This window comes from Rhopalosiphum padi, chromosome 3 (genome assembly GCF_020882245.1).
Source record: "Rhopalosiphum padi isolate XX-2018 chromosome 3, ASM2088224v1, whole genome shotgun sequence".
NCBI lineage: Eukaryota > Metazoa > Arthropoda > Insecta > Hemiptera > Aphididae > Rhopalosiphum > Rhopalosiphum padi.
The window spans coordinates 34734497-34755342 of record NC_083599.1 but is presented as its reverse complement, the minus strand read 5'-3'; the positions used below and the strand labels follow the sequence as shown (position 1 = coordinate 34755342).

Here is a 20846-nt window from a genome sequence, read left to right as displayed (position 1 = left end):
GAGTTTTTGTGCAGAAAAAGCATAGTTATTCAAATATGTATTTTTAGTTTTACTAAAAGGGACACCATACAAGATTTTTGATACACATATTTTCTAATCTAGACTTTCAATGCAATGATTTGAATAAAAAATAAAAATATTCGTTTAGCGTAAATGGTGAATTTTTGATAGTATTTATAATAATATGTGTATAGAAATATATAGGTATATATAAGCTACTCAATACAGATTTCCGTTTAGAAATGTTTAGTTGATAGTATTTTTGTCCAATAACATAATGATAAATTAGATTGCAGAAAAAATGATACCATAGAATCTATAGACTATTGTGCCTATCACACACATGAAGTTATAATAGTAGTGTTCAATGCTTAAAAAAACACACATTATGATGTCGATTGCAGTTAAATATAATTTGAAAATGTTCAAATTAATCACTAGCCGGTACCTTAAATATTTAACAAAAGCATAATAAAGTATAAAATTTATATTTGTGAGTACATGTACATCATTCATCAAACATCAATAAAGTATAGAAATATTCTAAATAAATGGTAAATTAAAAATATTGAAACATAAAATTCTAATTAAACTTCTGACATACATGTGTGCGTATTTAGTTGTATTGAAACATATTTAAAGGATAAAAATTAAAAAAATATAGTTCTATGACACAAGACATATAATTAAGTCCAGTGACTTCAACACTAACAATAATAACAAAACGATAAATCGCTTATATAATATTATGTAATTAAATACCATACATTATAACGATAAAATATAAATTTTATCCGTTAGATAAAAATATTTTTGTTGTTTGTTTTCTAGAAATTCAAACAACAGTACTATATTTCATATATATATATATAATATTGTTCGTTGTTTTTAAGATTATTGTTATTTTTGCTTTAGTTTAACATTTGCTTTGAATTGCGTGCATTGTTCGTGTGAGGTGCACTTATTGTCGACTTTTCACGACACGCGCAGCGGTGCAGTAGAAAAGTTATCGTTTTCCGATATTTCAATATTTACGTATACTGCCTATACTATATATCTACAAAATTATTAAAACGTTTGTTTTCGTGTGTAATATATTTCACGTGACTTCAATGTCATTTAGACGCCACGTATTGGGAAACAAATCGATATTTTTCCGCCCGTCCGGCATCGTCGTATCGTTTAAAAATAATATTCAAAACGCGTTCCACGGACCCGATGAGAGCGATGATAATACAATAATTTTGAAGAACAGTTCATAGTAGTAATAACGCATCGTATTACACGCAGTAGTAATCATCGTCCGTGCTATAAATATATTAATGTTAGGTTGGCATTCGTGCTCACGCCAGCAGCGACGACGAGCCCGCGACCAACGACGACCACGACAGGGCCACCAGGACGAGCGCCATCAGAGCGGCCGGCCCGGGACCCTCGAAAACGGCCGTGGCACCCGATTCCACGGTGCGATTGGCGCAGCACTGCAGCGCGACGTCCAACACCTTGGGATAGTACTCGTTCCAGAACTCGGGCTCCTGGTCGGGCTGCGACATGATCGGCACCTTGTCCAGCACCATGGCCCGGGAGTTGCGCGGTTCGTACTCGTCCCACCGGACGTTGACCACGGCCGACCGGTGGGCCGGGTCGGCGTGCCGCGCGAAGTTCGTCCACAACGCCATCACGGTGTCCGACATCCGGCGGTCGGCGGCCGTCCAGTCGATGGTCGCGGCCGACGGCCAGTACGGCATGCCCCACACGACGGGCAGCTCGGCGCCGTGCGGCGCGTCCATCCACTCGGCGGCGGCCGGCAGCGCTTTGGTCGCGCGCAGCTTATACTCGTACCGGTACACGTACGTGGCGTTCAGACGGGACACGTAACCGGCCACCCGGTGACCGGTGGCCCCGTACGCCTTGTTGGCGGCCATGATCACGTAGTTCCGGCGCAGCGTTTCCGGGTCGTCCGTCTTCCTGGCATACCGCAACACGACCGTGTCCACCACGAAGTCGGCGTCCAGCGTACAGTTACCCTCGTCGTCGACGACGACACCGCCACCGCCACCGTCCGAGAGCGCGCCCGCCGTTTCGCCGGTGGTGGCCGTGGTGGCCGGCTGCTGTTGCTGCTGTTGCTGGAGCCGCCGGAGCTGACGCGCCCGACGGTCGTCCTCGTCGTCGTCGGCGACGCCTTCCCGGACCAACGCCTCGAACCGATCTCTGGTTATGCCCTCGACGCCGCCGTTCACTCCGTCGAACGCGTCGAACGCGTCCTCCATCCGGTTGTAGCCGATCATGTGCGGCACGGCGGCGAACCGGCCGTCGTCCATGAGCGCGGCCGGCGTGTCAGGTAGAAACGGTTCTTGGACGTTGGTGAAGTTGGCCAGCGCCGGGCCGTCGACCACCGGGCCCCAGCGGGTCAGCGAACCGCCGCCCTTGACCAGCGTCTCGGCGTCCACGTTCCGCAGGCACCCGGTCAACGTGTTCCGGAAGCAGTTGAACTTGTCGGCCAGCGCCTCCAGCACGGCGTCCGGATCGTCCGGGGCCATCACGGCCGTCCTGAGCAGCGCGTTCCCGCTCATGCTGATCGCCCGGTGGAACTTGTCCCGGGACCAGGGCGACACCACATGCAGACCCACGCTCACCGCGCCTGAGCCCTGTCCGAACACGGTCACGTTCTGCGGCGAGCCGCCGAAGCTGTCGATGTTCCGCTGCACCCAGTCCAACGCGGCCGCCTGGTCCAACAGTCCCCAGTTGCCCGACGCCTCCGCAGTGTTGTCCGTGTAGAAGCCCAATATGTTCAAACGGTACGCCGTTGTCACAACGATCACCTGCGACACAAGTCCGGATAACACGCGTTTTATATATATTAGTATAATATGAGTAATATCTACTGTGTATAGATTCTATGCTTAAGAAAAAACATGCACGTTTTATCGATCGGAATAATTTATTTAAAGAACTCGATGTTCTAAAATGTCAACAATTTTTGTAGAAATGCCTTCTGTTATTTATTTCAAAAAAAACTTACTACACATTTTATAAACATAAAATAGTGTCAATAGCGTAACTAATAAAACACTAAACTATGACCGGGATGTGTACTCGAAAATTAGGTCTATGTTTTTTACCAATATGTTAAACTTTCCTAAAAAACACACCAAAGGAATTTCTAAAATCGAGTCATTTTATAGAAAAATGATTAAAAATAAACTTCTTCGTCATTTTATATAATGCTTATAATTTATAAGTTATAAATAAATGAATAATATTCATAACCGTTAGCCATATCTTACTTTAATCACTTATGTAAATATTTTCCTGAATCGAAAATAAATTACCACGCTTATAACCGATAAATTATTTCACCTATTGTATTATAGTTCTTATAATAATATTTAAATTTATGCCAAAATTATTGATACAATCTTTTATAATAATTTAAATACGTTTCATTAAGTAATAAACAATATATCATAACTTGAAAGTTTATAACTAGGGCTAGGATTTCTATGCACTTGCATGTTTTTTTCCTTAAGTCCATATTAATTGGTTGTCAGATATGTGCACGATTTGGCTTATTCTTGATTAAATAGTGCAATTTTTTTTTTTTTGTATATTTTTGCATATTTTGAACATAATGCATATAATTATTAATATAATTGCATATAAATTTTTGAGAATTTTGTTAATTTTAAATGGTATTTATCTAATAAACGTCTATAATTATTGGTTTTTTCTCGAATTATCGTAAATATACGACCTATTTTAACTAAAATGAACTTAATACTAAAAAAGAATAAGGGATTCAAAATATTTCTAAAAATATTTAAAATTATAAACGGTGATTATAAAACGGAAAAAAAAGATGTTAATATTACTTTAAATCCAGGACAAATCACATAATTTAAATATGCTCCAACAAAATCGTGTGATGTGGAAAGCAGTTTTAGCCATATGTTCACATTTGAAAATTTAAAAAACATAATTTAATAATAGCATATTGTAATAATATTAACTAATGCTTAAAAAAAATTGGCTTTTGCATATTTTGGTAAATAAAATGCATATTTAACAATTTTTTACCGCATAGAAATCCTAGCCCTATTTATAACATTTCGTATTAAGAATAAAATACTAGGTACAGTTTATCATGTATTGGTTTGAATCGTTTATCTATAGGTACAATAAAAATTGAAATAGATACTAGGATAAAAGAAAATTATTATTTAAAATTATAAGAGATGTGAAAGCTTTAAAATTTAAAAAAAGTTTTGACTTATACGATTATATTATGTACTTAATTTTGCGTGTTTCCTTGGTTTAAAAATGTTTTATCAAAAACGCAATTATTTGTAGCCATTTTATAGCTTACGAGATTACGAACTTACGACGTTTTAATTGGTATAATCTTATTGTTATATTTTACACAGGTAATGAAACATACCTATTTGCCCAGTACTGTTAAGCTGACTACGGTCTATGATTGTGTAATTTGTTTGTGACCGTATAGTTGTAAAACATTATAAGGTAAGTTTATATGTTTTTAACAGAGGTGTTTTTGTCAGGTATATAATAATATTATAGTTGTTTAAGTTAACATAACGTACTTTGTGTCTAGCGGCCAAAACCGAAGCGTCCCAATATATCGGCGTTCCCCAATGAAAATCGCCAGGATGAAACCAAACCATGACCGGAAACTTTTCTTCCGGTACTGCACCTAAACAGAACAAAATAAAACAAAATAATATATATTATATTACATTTTATACAATATTATGCAATTTATAGGGGACAGGGGTGCTAAGTTGACTTTAGACTTAACACTGTAATGAGTAATGACTATTATAATTTATAACGTAAGTAATAACTCCTCACATTGAAATTTTCAAAAAAATTGTTGTTAAGTATTTAATAGCTAACATTAATAATAATAAAAGTATTAACTGTTTAAAAATTAGTCTATGATATATCCATTATAATTAATACAATTTAAAAATCTTTTAACATATTATTAGTAGGTACTTAAAAATGATCAAGAGTATTTGATAAATAAATGTATAATATATGTAAATACATATACATATATGTATGTAAATACATTTACATTATCATTATAGTATAAGGATTGTCGTCAAATTTAAAGCAATACCTAAATATTAAATTAAATATTTTGAAGAAAAAAAATACCATCTCAGTGGCAATTCCAAAATAGATTATACGTAAATGCGTGTTTGGTTTTATTGAAATATATTTTAAAGATAAAAATTAAAAAATGTATCATTATATTCACACTTTAGTTTCAAATCACATTCCTCTACTTTTCTCTATGCCAAACTGTTTTACATGCCAATATTTAACTTGTGATTATTATCATGTATTTTCACACATCCCAGCTAATCCTTCCAATTCCAAGTTGAACGATATAGTTCAGGACTTATCATGTAAATACTATTATGGCATCTATAGTACACATCTGAAATTATTTACTTTGATTAGTTGAGTCCATTATTTTAACCTTGGAAAATGGTCACTGTATACTTGGTACAATTTAACGTGCTTGCGGACTAAAATTAATTTTAATCCACGGATACACCATATAAATTGGCCTACAACAGGGACCATTTCAAATTTACACCACGAAATAGCGTCATGTTTTCATAATAGCTGTGTTTGTTTGACCAATTACTATACCATTAAACTTAGTATTGAGAGGATAGGTATGTGTGTTAGCATTATATAAATACTTATTAGTTATTACCCGTCAAGCATCATAACATGAAAACAAATTGAAAATAAATATATTTAGTATATTATAAGGGAGGTAATGAAGCCAGGTGCCTATAGTGCCCACTTAATTTTCGATATCACAGTAGTCTACTAAATTTATAGACGATTTTCAGTAGTACCTATTGTATGTTTTGTCAACATCAAAATATTAACAATTCATTAACAAACAGTTTGAAACATAGTATAGTTGTATACATTGCCAATTTTTCTCGGTTATATATATATATATATATATTAATATAGTATACTAAGTATGCTATATCATAGACCATAATATAGCTCTTTAATAAACATCAGATACACAATAAACAAATGAAAATAAATAACATAACATATTTTTAATAATAATGCTTGGAATTTTATCGTTTTAAATCCTATAGTCATCAAGTCATACAACACATTCTCTCAATTGGTAAAATAATAAGTAAACCAAACACTTGTCTTCAATGTTGAAAAACTTAAATACTTCTAAATTCACACTTAAATTTAAATACAAAACAATATTTTGAAAAACACGTTAAAATCAAGACCCTAATAATACATAGTCTGCGAAACTTAATGCACTTTTATTAAATGTACAATAATGTTCTGTTCTTTTACATTTTAACTAATTTTTTTTTTATTTCATTGTTTTAATTAAAACGTTTAAAACTTTATTATAAATTAAATAACCAAGATTTAAGTAATCATTTTTGATAAGTATTATTAAAATCAGCATACTCTGTATACTAATTTATACAAATTAACTTTTTAAAAGTTCACAACTACGTTTATAATTAATAGAGACTTGACACTTGACAGAGCCTTCATTTCAATACATATCGAACAGTTTTTTAAATAATGCGGTAAAATCGCGCGGCACAAAATATATAAACGCCAATTATTGTATCATGGACAAAAAACAAACCGATTGCGTGCTATTATGCCACTGCACATTTGGTAATCATATAATTTCACAATATATGCTTCAATTTACGCAACTTTTGACGAACTTTTATCATACAATAATAATTTTTTTATTTCAATAAATTTACTTAGAAAGTTGGCCTTGCAACACTTGCAACATTAAAACGAGACACTCGTTTATAGAATTTGCCCCACGCACTATAAGGTTTGTCCTCATAAATCACAATTAATACGAAATATATACAATACATAAACGATACACATCATCGTATTTGCCATAATTTCGTTACGTTTCATGATAAGTTCAAATGAATTGTATTTGTACACATATCTATTTATATTATAATATTCTATATAAACGTAAAGAATTACAAAACTATTATCATGCAAAGCGAAATCAAGGTCGGTGACCTCGAATAATAAATTTTTCCAAAACCCTACTCCCAGCACCCTCTTTAGTATATAATATATTACACTTTATACCTACAATAAATACAGAGTTCGCCCACCTTTGAGTGTTATGATGTTGCCTATTTCGTTATTGCGTGCGTTTATGTATCGTATAATATTATTATAGTGATCATATCGTATAAATAATTATATAATTCTAGGCTTACTTTCAGTTATTATAAATGTATTATATTAATACCTTACACATGCTTCTTGTTATATATTAAAATTATTTTTAACGACAAACATCATAGGTAATTATTTCAAATGTCCACCATCTCATTTTCAAGATTCTATTCAATTCCAATTATAACATTTAATCAGTAAAACTGTCCTTTATAATATTTTATTAAGAAATAAACGTGCATAATATCGCTAAAACCAGTAAAACCATTGCATTCTCCGTGAAAAACGACTGTCGACCTCAACAATTTGACGCTTTTAAAAACATGTCACTTAATGATTGCGATAAAACTGCTTTTCGCCAACAATTATAATAATATGTTAATCCTAATTAATCCTGAATTTAATTTGTCATAAACTTTAGTGTTCTATGTGTGTGTGTGTGCTATAATTTGAATTTATTTATATGTTTGTGTCTGTCATCACTTTTTAGGGCAAAAAAATGCTTCAATTTTCAACTTTGAAGGTGGTTCTGGTAGAAAATTGGATCTAGTGGAGGGTTGAAATTCCCAGTATATTTTAAAATAACCGGAAAAAACAAAAATAAATTCTAGAACAGAATAATGTATACATAAAACCAGAATTCAACTAAATTCGATTTGGTTTGTTTGGTTTAACGTTTAACTCCAAAACAAATAACCGTAGATACTTTTCATTTTCACCAAATGTTTATATTAAAACTTTTGAACTATATAACAATTTATTATATTAAAATTGTCTAAAAGACCATAAATGATAATTTTTCAAAATATTTTGACTCTATTATTTGTGCTATTTATAGATATTTTCAATTAATTAGTTTTTTTTTATATAATTGTCAACAAAAATTATGTTTGATAAAAATGTAATACAAGGTTTCTCTCATACTGCAACCAAAAAATATTTAAAATATAGTTTCTTTGATATTTTAAGTTCAAATTTGAACAGAATCAAACATTTTAACAAAAAATATCGATTTTAATTATTTTGTTTTAATTTAAAAACATTATTTGGGGGTAGATACTTGAAACTTTTAATGTAAATTATTATATTACATACCTACAAATAATGACATTTTCAAATGCAATGTTTTAGAACAAAAAAAAAAAACTTAAATTAAATTTAAAAAAAAATTAAAAAAAAAAAAAAAAAAACTTATTCTAAAAGTAATATAAGTTATTTTAATAGCAATTTAAATATATCATAAAATTAAAAATATACTTAGTAAAATAGACAGACAGTCTTCATTCAGAACTGTCTTATATACACAATAATATTTATCATTCAATTCATATTTAACACATATATTACAATGACTTACTCCTCAATAACAAGCTTCGCTGGATATTTACTGTATGGATTAGGTTACCTACTTACCCCCCCCCCCTTAGGTTTATAGTGTTTATATCTACCTATGAACCGTTTACGTTTATAAAAAATTAAAAACGATGTAGATATCTAACTAATTGTTGATATAGTATGATATTATATACGCCTATTCACGAAAATACAACATAACATTATATAACAATATATTTATTATTATTATGTAGATGTAAATTTTTCTAATCGACTGAATGTTCGTTTTAAAATAAAACGTAATGCGCACGTACTCATGGTTTGACGGAATTGCATGTGAAATAAATTACTTACTTTTGCGGATTACATTAGTATAACAATTTGTTTATTCAAGGTCGTAGTACCTACCAATAATTCCTGGGAAATTACAGACATGAGACATATAATAATTATTTATAAATTATACATTGGACGTTTTTTTTTTTTTTTTTTTGGTACTTATTTGGATATTAAAATTGCTGCTATTTAAACCACATTTTCTAATCTAAGAAATAAATCTTATTTATTTCATTAAAATAATATTTATCAAACACCAACGCACGCACAATAAGTAATAATTTATCATAATTCATATATCTCTTTCTTTTTGCTAATTTTCATCATGAATCTTCCAATAACTTAAAAAAAGTTCTAATATTAGGGTATATCATATTGTTGTAAATAATGGCTACCTTTACTCCGTTCAAAAAATCTAAATTTCTTCTAAATTGAAAAATAGTGAAATCATCTTGACCATAATTTATTTAGTTCTAAATCGAAAATTTGTTTAAATAACTTAAATTTTAAACTCTGAATGTAATTTGTATATTTTTAATATGTGGTTAGGGTTTTATAGATAATATCAATATATGTATGCTTAATAGCTGAGCCTTAAAAATATTATAAGTTTCCAAATAATAATAATTTGTTTCAAGTTCACCATTAATCGTATGATTTCAACGATTGCAACAACCCCTGGTCGGCAACCTTTTTGGACTCCCGGGTCACTTTCAAAAATTAATAAGAGTTCGCTTGTGATCACTTGTTTATAGAATCAACCATTTATTGAAATCAAAATTGAAAATCCCAAACCAAATCTTATATTACTAATGTTAAATTGATCTTTTATTAAAATCACTAAATACCAGATAATTGAATCACTTTTGTGAACATTTTTATCGTTTTTATGATATTTCAAACATGATAGGTTCCTATGGATAAAAAAACATCCTTTAATTATAGGTAAAAGTAAAAATCCACGTTGTTTTCGGGGTGACATTATTTATCAATTATTCATATGCTTGGATAAATTGCTGGTAAAAATGAGATAAAGAAATAATAAAACCAAAAAGTACTTTACTACTTCTTGATAAGTGTAGTGCACATCCAAAATTAAATTTACAAAACATCGATTTGAAATTTTTACTACCAAATACTACGTCACTCATACAGCTGCTTGACTAAAGAATCACAAAAACAATGAAAACTTACTATCAAAAACCAATGCGAAATGAAATTAGTAGATTCTCAAGTAAAATTGAAAATAGATAGTTTCTTTACTTTATTTTAAATATATTTATTTTATTTTTAACATACGTATAAATATAAAATCATCAATAAAAAAAATGTTTTATGGAATCAACCAGTTAATAGAATCAAAATGATTTGAACCAATGTGATAATATTATGTGGAACTCACTGTATATAGTTTATTAATTTTATCAGATTAATTGGTTATTATTTATATTTTGAACAGGTCTTTTAGTTCATTTTTAAACATTTTTTTTTATTCAATAAAAATTACATCAGTCTATAAAATAGAATAGTAGTTACACAAAAATATTAGTTAATTTTTTTTACTTGAGAATTGAAATACGCTTTACGAGTAAAAGACAATTTCTTCTACCATAAATATTGAACAGAATATAATACTCGTATGGTCGACCCCCAAGATATTTTGACTAGAAATTTTTCATTCGAAGTTGTTTATCCTATATTATTTAAATACATTTTTTCAAGTCAATCGTAAAATAATTTTAAATTCATGAACTACGTATAATTAAAATTAATCGTATTTCTTATTGAACTTTCGCCAGTTTGAATATTTACCTACGTTTTAGACCCTGGGTTACACTTATAATAAATGCAGTAATATTATCGACTTGATTCACTACCTTCAGATTTTTTCTTTTTTATTAAAACAAACAACAATATAGATTACTCTGTGCGTGCACAAAAAAATAAACAAGGTATGTTTTTTTACTTCGTTTAGTTGTCTTGCGTGATTCGAATTGACAACTTAGACGATTTTACCGTTCCGTGCAGTATACATTAAAATAAACGACAACCGGTAAGCGAATTATTACAGTTGTTTTTTATATTTACTATTATGAAAATTCATTCGACTAACTGGCACTACATTATATTTGAATAATAATATTATTGTTTTAATATTGTATACATTTCACAAATAATAATGTATTTGATTCTAATCAGACGAAAGAAAGCACATCAAGTTATGACAATAATAAAACACAATAACTACACGTAGAATGATATATTCTTATGTTATCCATATTATTTTCTGTTATATTCTTATTACTTGGAAAAAATAATAAAAAAATTACAATCTACTACGTTAAAAAAAAATAGCTTCGTTACACAGTAACACGTTACTTTCTTACATTACTACCCAACACTATAATCACTAGCCCCCTGGTGCGATGTTATAACTATAAAATATAAAATATAAATTTATAACAGTTACTAACCATACCAATATATAGTATATATAGTGTTTTAAATGTTCATTAAACATTTCAATTTATATCATTGTTATTTTTGTTTTGTCTTGGAAATTAATTATATAAAACAAAATGTAAAATATTTTCATTAATATTAATTTTATTTTTATTTTTATTTTGAATTTATAATATTTTGTACTACATAACACTTTTATTTAGCAATAATGCAATATCAAAAATGTTTCCATAAATTATATTTTTTTTCATAACAATATTTGTCAATATGTAAAATAATGTAATTGTATTATATTATTATCTGATTATCCCATACATTTACGGATAGCTATTTGTAATTCAGTAAAGCAAGTGAAACAATTAATAAAAATTTAACACTTCTCAATATGATGAAATATTTTACGCTATATAATATATATAAATAGAATAATCAAAAGAAGGTCAACAAATTATAACTTTGTTATTAAAATATTCCACAAATATCTAACTATAAGTATATATAAATGGGCAACAAATGTATAGATATAATTTTTTTCATTCGTGTACATAATTCGAATTTCGAATTACAATAGTGAATAGTCGACGGTGTTGTAGAAAGCATTTAAATTTAATACTAAATCAGATAAAATTAATTAGCCCAAATGACGAAAGGCGACTTGAGTTTTAAAAACTGTACTGAGGAATGGCGACGCCCGGAAAATACTTTTAACAACTGTCGTGACTTTTTCTATACAGTACATCAGTACTCTCACGCGATGTTGTTGAGTTTAATTAATACAACGAATAATAAAATTAGTACTGTCTGCACTTCATGAAAACTTAATTTATCACTTTCGATTGTTCCATCTATACAATAACATAATTTATAATTTATATACAATCGAATTAGCAATGTATCAGTAATAAAGTTATTAGTTCTCTGACCTATATAATAATATACTGATAGGCTGTATCCTAAAAAATGAATAAATTAAAGTGAAAAAAAAAATTTATTTAAAATATTGTATTTTAGTTTTTATGTTTGTAATTTAATCCATTATAAAAAAATTTTTGTCTTTGATAATTTTTTAAAAGCTAATATATTTAAGTTAAGTTACCCAATGTACAGCAATGTCAAAAATAAAATAAATCTATTGAAAATAATTTAATTATTTTTTATGAAGACGTTTTTATTTTATTTTTAATAATACACTTATCCTAAAATATCAACTCTTAATTTTAATTGTATTGCATTGATAAGTTATAAGTTATCATCATTAAATAACTCATCATCTAACTATACAATCTATTCGTAAATAGACGAGTCTGGAGAAATCATTACTAAATGGGAATAAAATATGTAAAAATACTATGTTTTATTATTTATTGTTGTATAGTATAATTATTATAGTCCTGAATCTTGGTACCTATAAATATTGTTTTCTCGACCACCACTATTGAAAAATTTTCAACCGAAAGAAAAAAGTGGTTTGGTTTTTTTTAACTTTTCTTCATTTAATTCACGTTCATAAACTTATTTTTGGTTTTTTCAAAATGTCCTACTAGCTATATAAACACATTTATTTTTAAATTTGTGTAGAAATGTATGCATCTAACATACATGGATTCGATGAATAAATTGATTTTACAATGATATATATATTTTTCTTTTAAATTCTGAGCGGAAAAATGAATTTTTTATTTTACTGTGATGTGTTCTTTTTTTTGTGGACGGACGAGTACGCCATAACTTTTCGATAAATATTTTCGATTTTTCAAAAAAAAAAAGGATTTGGGAGGGATCGAACTTGAAAATTCTCAGTACTTATTTTTTTAATCGTAAAAAATAAACAAAAAATTAAAGAAAACGGGAAATTTCACATTTTAAACATGTTTTAATTTTTTTAAATTATTTATAGGTATAAGATATTTTTATTTTTTTAGCTTTTTTTCTATAAATATCGACAAAAATTATTCACTGGATCAAAATTCTTGTATATTTATTACGTACAAGATCCCGCAAAATGTATTATTATAGCTGTATAATAATATAAAAATATAAAGACACATTTTTTTTATATGCATTTGGAATTAGAATTTTGTCAAAATCACAAAAAATTACAAGCTATTTTGTAGTTAAATCTTCATAAAAATATTCCTTTTTGTATATTAGTTTTAAAAATTGAATTCAAGATTCTTTATAAATAGTTCATACTAAAATCATAAAATCTAATAAATATATAAAGGTAATTTTTTATGTTATTCATTAACATTTTAATTTTATTAGTTTTTGGAATCTATTTTTGTTTGTGAGTAAAAAAGCTTAACAGTTTAATTCAAGATTTGTCATAAATTGTAATTACAAAATAGTATTGCTATATAATTAAATATTAAATATTATAATAAAATATCTTTAGAAATAAAGGTTAACAGATCATCTTCGCTCACAATTGTTTTTCGTATAAAATGATTTATCTTTAAATTAAAATTTAACACAGTCATTACTATGACCTATACAATAACAAAATATATTTGACGCATACTTATATAGTAGAGCGATTTTTCTCCTCTAGGAGCATTTCCCTAGTACTTAAACCTAATATAAGGATGAGTTATATAAATACAATTTATATAAGATTTAAACCCCAGTGGAGATTTAATATACGATATAGCTAGGCTATTTACTATAATGAATGATGATCTAAAAATTAACTTATTGACTAATTATTAATTACAAACGTACTCATTAGTTATTTATATAAAAGTTATAATAGGTAACAATTTGAATCTCCTAAGTGACCTAAGTATACATAGTCAATATTTTTTTAACTCATCACTATATGTCTTAACTATATTTGATATAATAATCTCATAGAAACATCAATATAAAACTCCATAGATCTTTATTATATATACTATTATAACATAGATATGCCTATTATATGTACATCATAATTACTAGTAATATTTGTATTCGTATATTGAGTACTAGAGAGTATTCCTAATGTTCTAAAAAACCTAAATTCAAATCTTATTGTATAATTTTTCATGCTTAAGATTTCAGTCAACTCAAAACTTTAGGTATTTTGGTGGGATTTATGTTGTTATTCATTTACATTTTAGTATGTCATGGACCTAGCTGTTAATGTTATAATTTAGTATTATGTTCTGTAATTCTGTTAACTCTAACGTAATCGTTTTAAATAAGTAAGTATATAGCATGTATCATACACGATTAGGTACACCGTAACCACATTTATATATATATATATATATATATTTATACGTGAAGACAATAGCTACCTATTTATGATGTAATCGTACTAGATTACAGCGATCGGTTAAGGAAGTCAATCCTACGAGTATAATATAATACCTATGTCTCGATCCGGATCGACTTTTCTAATCCGATTAATTTTCTTGGCCTGGATGTCATCACCACGTCATACAGAGTTAAAACAAAGAAAACCGTCTATAACCTATTAAAAACAAATATATTATGATTAACAACACTACAACATGTTATAATAAATAATAATTTTTTCTAAATTTCACCTAAAATAAAACAATACATTTTTTAATTTTACGTGTACCTCATTTAGAATGTATTACCATACGATATTCGCATTATTACAGTTTAATGGTTGCGTGTTAGTTGAAAAAAAACTGTCGAAATTGCTTGTACATAATGTATGGGCTATCACTTAAAAACCATACAGGATATCCGTTCTGAATTAATCGACAGTAGAAAACATTTAAAAAAAAAAACAAAAAAGATCGACAAAAAACTAAATTTATAAAAAAATAATTATTAAAAGCACGAATTTTCTTTTACTAATAGGAAATATATTATATAATCTATTTAATTTTTAATCAAATTATTAACACCTGAGTGGTCAATAATAATAATATAGTGAAATTGTATTTTCACATTTACCTACTAATATACATTAAACTCTAGGTAGTTTATAAGTATATTAAAGTATGAAATCATTTAATTTTAATATTTTGTTTAATGTATTAGGCACATCAGTACCTGCCTAGTGCCTATAAAAAACCTAGCTTATATTTTATACACCACAATATTAATTATTATTAGTATAGGTATTTTAGATACCTACTCAGAAACGTATTTCAATTTCGTATCACATATACTAAATAATATTAAATCAATAGTGTCTTTTAGCACAGATTAAATAAAACATTAATTTATTAACATTAAATTAATTATTATATTAATAAAAAAATTTTAAATTTTAAAAAATTAATTATTTTTTACGTTTTATTTAATCTGTGCTTTTAGTGACAAATAAACTTTGAGAGTTCATTAATGCTTTAAACAATATAATATTACTGCAAAATTAATTAGAAAGTGCCTCATATAAAAAAAAAGGTGTACAAGCGTTTTTAATTTAATATATGAATCATAAACCGCAGTAGGTACTTAGTCACTATATTCCTCCTATTAGCCGAATAATTATTTCTATAATATACTAATTTCTTGTTATTACTTATTAGTAACATTATAATATATAATGCATAATGTGATATTAGTATAAATAGTTCCTATCAAAAATAATTTTGTCTGAATCTAACAACTCAATATTTTAAAAACAATTTACATTTTAACATGTAGATTCTAGGTATCAAATTTTAGAAGCAATAAAATATTTTATATTAATACATAATAATTATTGTTGTCTATTAGTGAAATAAATATATTCTAATAGTATAATAATTTCAGCATTAAAGTCATAAAGCAATAAAAATAAAAATTTAATTAAATAGGCGTTCGACTAATAAAGATTTTCCTCGTATTTTTATTTAAAATAATTTATTAAAACTTATAGTAATCTTTTTGTTTACAATTATTATGAGTTCTTAATTAACACTGTAGGGTTCTATTTTACTTTTATCACTACTAAGGAACCTTATTTGACCTGAGATTAAATTTAAAACATTTTGTTGTTCATTAGTTGATCCGTGGTGGACAATTTTAAATTTTACCAAACTTTCTATGGGTCCTCAAAATATATTGACGATATATGTGTATGATAATGATATAATATAAGACATTATCAACACTCGTTAGAGTGAAATTAATTCCAGTTTCCTCCGCGTACGACAACGCGATAAACAATAGGTATTGTCTTTTTTTGTATCTGATGTAATACAATATAAATATCTGAAATCAATTACCTAATATTTAGGACAATTTATATAAAAAAAAATATGCATATACCTTACATAGATATATAAATATGTTTATTAACACGCATGTGCGATTGATAATTATATTCACGTGACTAAGATAGAATGTATAAATTTGAAATAAAATAAATTTAGTTACGCTACTATAGTTTTATTTTTATTTTTATTTTGTACGTACTTAGTTTCATTAATAAAAATAATATATAACCAGCGATCGTGTTACTTAAATTATTAAAATTATAGATTTCTAGAGATTATATAGATAATTTAAGTTAAAAAATGTTATCAAGATCAACACTATACCTAATACAAGATATCTGATCGATGAACGGAGTCTAAGAATGCAGTGCAACAAGCACTTACACAAATAGTACTTATTACCTATAACATTTTAGTTATTCATATAGGTACATCAGAAATATTGCTAATCAAATAATACCAATATATAAATAAAGAATATTATAGACATTTAGAGTTAAAATGTTCTAACATATTTTACATTTTATTGGTAGGCACTACATGTTTTAATATCAAAAACCTGATTAATTATTAAATTATAAAGTTAAAAAAATAAGTACTTTAAAACAGGACATTTAGTTTTTTTGAATATAAAACAGCAATAATTGCATAGCATTCTTTAACACTTAAAATATTTAAAAAAAAAAAATAAGGGACAACAACATTTATATTTTCCGTTTGAATATTTCTATGAATTAAAATTAAAGGAATAATCTACACGCAAAGTATAATATGTTTATACCACTTTGGACGAGCGGCTTACATTGTTACATAAAAATATAAAATAAATTGCAGCACCCGTATAAAAAATTAAGTTGACATGCGATAGTTGAGATTTCCAGTAACAGTATAACTAATATTCTTGGAAGGTCATCAATTTGAATTGTAATTTTTATAACTAAAAAAATTATACCAAGTTCAAAAATCATAAAATTGTTAAAACTAATTTGATTATTTAAGTACTCAACTGTACTCAAAAAACAACGCATGTAAATTTAAACCAAAACAATTCAATTTCTAGATTATCAACTTTTTTAAAGATTAATAGAAGTAAATCGTAATTTTACGACACTTAAAATGCAACCCATAAGAAGGTATAGAAATAGAATTATATACACACGAAACAGAAATCAAATAATAATAACTATAAAAAAATTGTCATTATATGAGCGGCTTTATAAAATATATTGTTAATATCCAAACTGATCTTAAAATTTTTATACCTACTTATATTCAAAAAAGTACCATGACTTGTGACCTATGGGTATAAAGATGCTCGAATCGTCCTAATATTTAATTAATAAATACATTGATTAATGACAAAACACAATATTTATATAGTTTTAGGTAAGATACTTTTAATAAAAAGTTACGTTACAACCGACGTGTTTCAAAATAAAAATATTACCAGGTTACTAAATTAATTGTTCGTTACTTAAATACATGCAAAATAATTAAACAATTTCTTAATGCTTGATTACTCCGAGGGATTTTAAAATAACTTAGCAGTCATGCATTTTAGACTATATATATATTTTTTTTTTAAGCTAAATATAGGTAAATAAAATGTATAGTAACGCAGCTTTTTATAAATACATGAATATAAATACATTATTATAAGATGTTGTTATGAATATTTATTATACGCCTATATTAATACATTTTTTGACCCAGCCAAACAAGATTTTATTTATTATTAAACAACGTTTTTATAAACAAACTCTTTGAAATTATTTTTTGTAACGTACCTATTCGAATTATTTTTCACATAAACAATTGTATAACAATTAAAGTGAAATTAAACTGTCATATTCTGTTACGTTTATTATGTATGAAAGTCGTAGCTGAGCCAAATTAAATTTTACAGAATTTAACAACTATATCATAAAAATTATCAAAACCTTAAGTTACCAATTCGGAATAGAACTATGTTATAGTTAAAATAATATTAAATTTCTTATTACCTAAAATAAAATATGAATACACCAGTACACTACATAGTTGGTATTAAATTACATAAACTATTCGTAAAAGTTAAATTGCGAATCTTTTATTTTAAAAATTAGTATTTATGACTTAATGAGTGATCTAGTGATTTTCATCAGCTTAGCCACGAGTTATATTTTTATGCTAAGTAAATTATATATCAGTGATGATCATTTTTTTCTTTATTTTAAATATAGTAGATGGTATACTGTATTTTTAATATCATTTGTAGTCTGTAAATCTCATACAGCCACATTAATTTTCATTATCAATTAATTAATATTTAGAACGATTTCAGTACAAAAGAATTCGATTGTTTGATAATAATAATAATTTTTCAATATTAAAATAACTCACAAGATTTCTTTTTTATTAAACATTCGTTTCAAAGCAGGGCTTCAAAAACGTTATTTATAATATTATAACGAAAAAAAAAATAAAAACAATGAACAAAATCAGTAAACTAAAAACCAAAAATAATTAATACTATTAAACATATTATATCATTAATCATAATTAATGATTAACAATAAACAAAAAACGTATTTGTAATTTAAACAATTTAATAATGTTATTCGAATTTATTTTGGAATTAATCTAATAACCTGACTAACAAATTCTATAAGTTTTGCAGTTCTTACATTATGGTGTGATTATTTTACCAATAATGACAATATAATTTAGAAAAAAAAAGTATTATGTATTTATAAATTATAACGTTAAATAACGTTGAAAAAAAACAAAAAATTAAATAACGTTTTAAAACATAATAACGTAGAAACGGAAAAAATTATATATTTTTATAAAAGTCCCATATAAGTTCCATTTTAAAGTATCAACACTGATAATAGTTACGACTAAATATGAAGTGCACGTGAGAGATGTGTGTGTGTGTATAATGCAGTGTGATTAGAAGCTTTCGTAATTAACTGGATAATATATTAAAACGATTTATATTACCAAACTTAACAGTGTTAAACAGAGCGAAAGCTCAGAGATCAGTAAATTACAATATTATCTACGGTTTTGTCTCTTTTTTTATAATATATAAAGCGCGGGTCCATTTTTTCCGCTAATCGTAGATATTCTTACACGAATCAATTATAGGTACTAAAGACCAAACGGATATGTATAAAAATTAAACGCTTACAAGGAAACTTAACAACTATATATTCTGGAAGTTCGATATAAATAAATAATGATCGTTCTCGAAACGAGTAAAATAACAATAAAAACGGAATTTCGTTAGTATATGCATTAATTTTTAAAAACAACCGAGACAGTTACGCGGAACTACCCCGAGACCCTGACAAGTACACAATATTCATAATGGTGACTTTATTCGTGACCGGAACTGAACTCGACCGTCTATACTGCCATATATAAGTCTGCGGGTCTATGTATGTCGTATCGATAGCTATAAGTAGGTACACGCGAGAGCTCGTTACCTTCGGGTCTGTAGACGTTCAGGTACAAGCAGTCCTCGGAAATCTTGACCGGGCCCGGTGTGACGGTGGTGAACAGTCTGTGAACGGGATTTGGCCGGACCGGCGGGTCCGGGATGCAGGCGGGCTTGTGCGCGGACCCGGCAAGGACGCCGTTCCACGCGGGCGGCGGATCGACTTCTGGCGGCGCGAACCGCAGATTGCCGACGGGCGGCTTGGCGAACGGTATGCCCAGATACGTCCAAGCCCGATGTCCGATCTTGTTGAGCGGCACCTCGACGCCAGAAATGGCGCCCTGCCTGCGGATGTTGACCACCGGCGCATCCCGGTTACCGCCGCCGGCTCTCTGCGACTGCACCTGACCGACGCAGACACAGACGCACGCGCAGGCCGCCAACATCAGCGATGGCCCTCGGATCCGGTTGCGACGTACCGCGGCGAACGAACGTGTCGGGTTCGACGGTACCATGGTATAAGTTGACGGTGCTGCAGTATTCGTTACCGGTAGAGGTATAGAATAATATCAACCGCCGCGGGTCGCAATCGCAGCACGAGTGTTCGATCGGCGAACGTAGTCGCGTATATTATGAATAATGATAAATATAATATGAATTATCGTAAGTAAAACAGCCGTTGGAAGTGCGCCAGCCGCCGTGGACTGTGCGTGATGACGACGACGAAAGAAAGAAAGAATGAAGTGAAAAACTCCGTGCGACGGGGCAAAGACCGAGTACGGTGCGCGTTCCACCGCGCTGTGCGCAACCGTCCTGCACTTGCCACGTTCAACCCCACCCGGCGACGTCGTAATAAT

General features: G+C 28.9%; 1 protein-coding gene across 1 annotated transcript; it reads right to left on the bottom strand.

Moving 5' to 3' along the window:
• Nucleotides 1–472: 472 nt before the first annotated feature.
• Nucleotides 473–20846, bottom strand: LOC132926705 (cocaine esterase). Its single transcript, XM_060991107.1, has 3 exons — nt 20039–20846; nt 4602–4711; nt 473–2822 (listed from the first exon to the last, which is right to left on the bottom strand). Exons 1-3 carry the CDS (start codon nt 20502–20504, stop codon nt 1344–1346), a joined length of 2055 nt encoding a protein of 684 aa, XP_060847090.1. The 5' UTR covers nt 20505–20846; the 3' UTR covers nt 473–1343.

What these genes read in the sequence shown, in the direction of transcription:
- LOC132926705 (XM_060991107.1), bottom strand. Translation starts at nt 20,504, where the DNA reads ATGGTACCGTCGAACCCGACACGTTCGTTCGCCGCGGTACGTCGCAAC. An exon ending in GAACGTCTACAGACCCGAAG is followed by an intron (nt 4,712 to 20,038) that starts GTAACGAGCTCT and finishes TGTTCTGTTTAG; the next exon opens with GTGCAGTACCGGAAGAAAAG. An exon ending in TTTTGGCCGCTAGACACAAA is followed by an intron (nt 2,823 to 4,601) that starts GTACGTTATGTT and finishes CTTGTGTCGCAG; the next exon opens with GTGATCGTTGTGACAACGGC.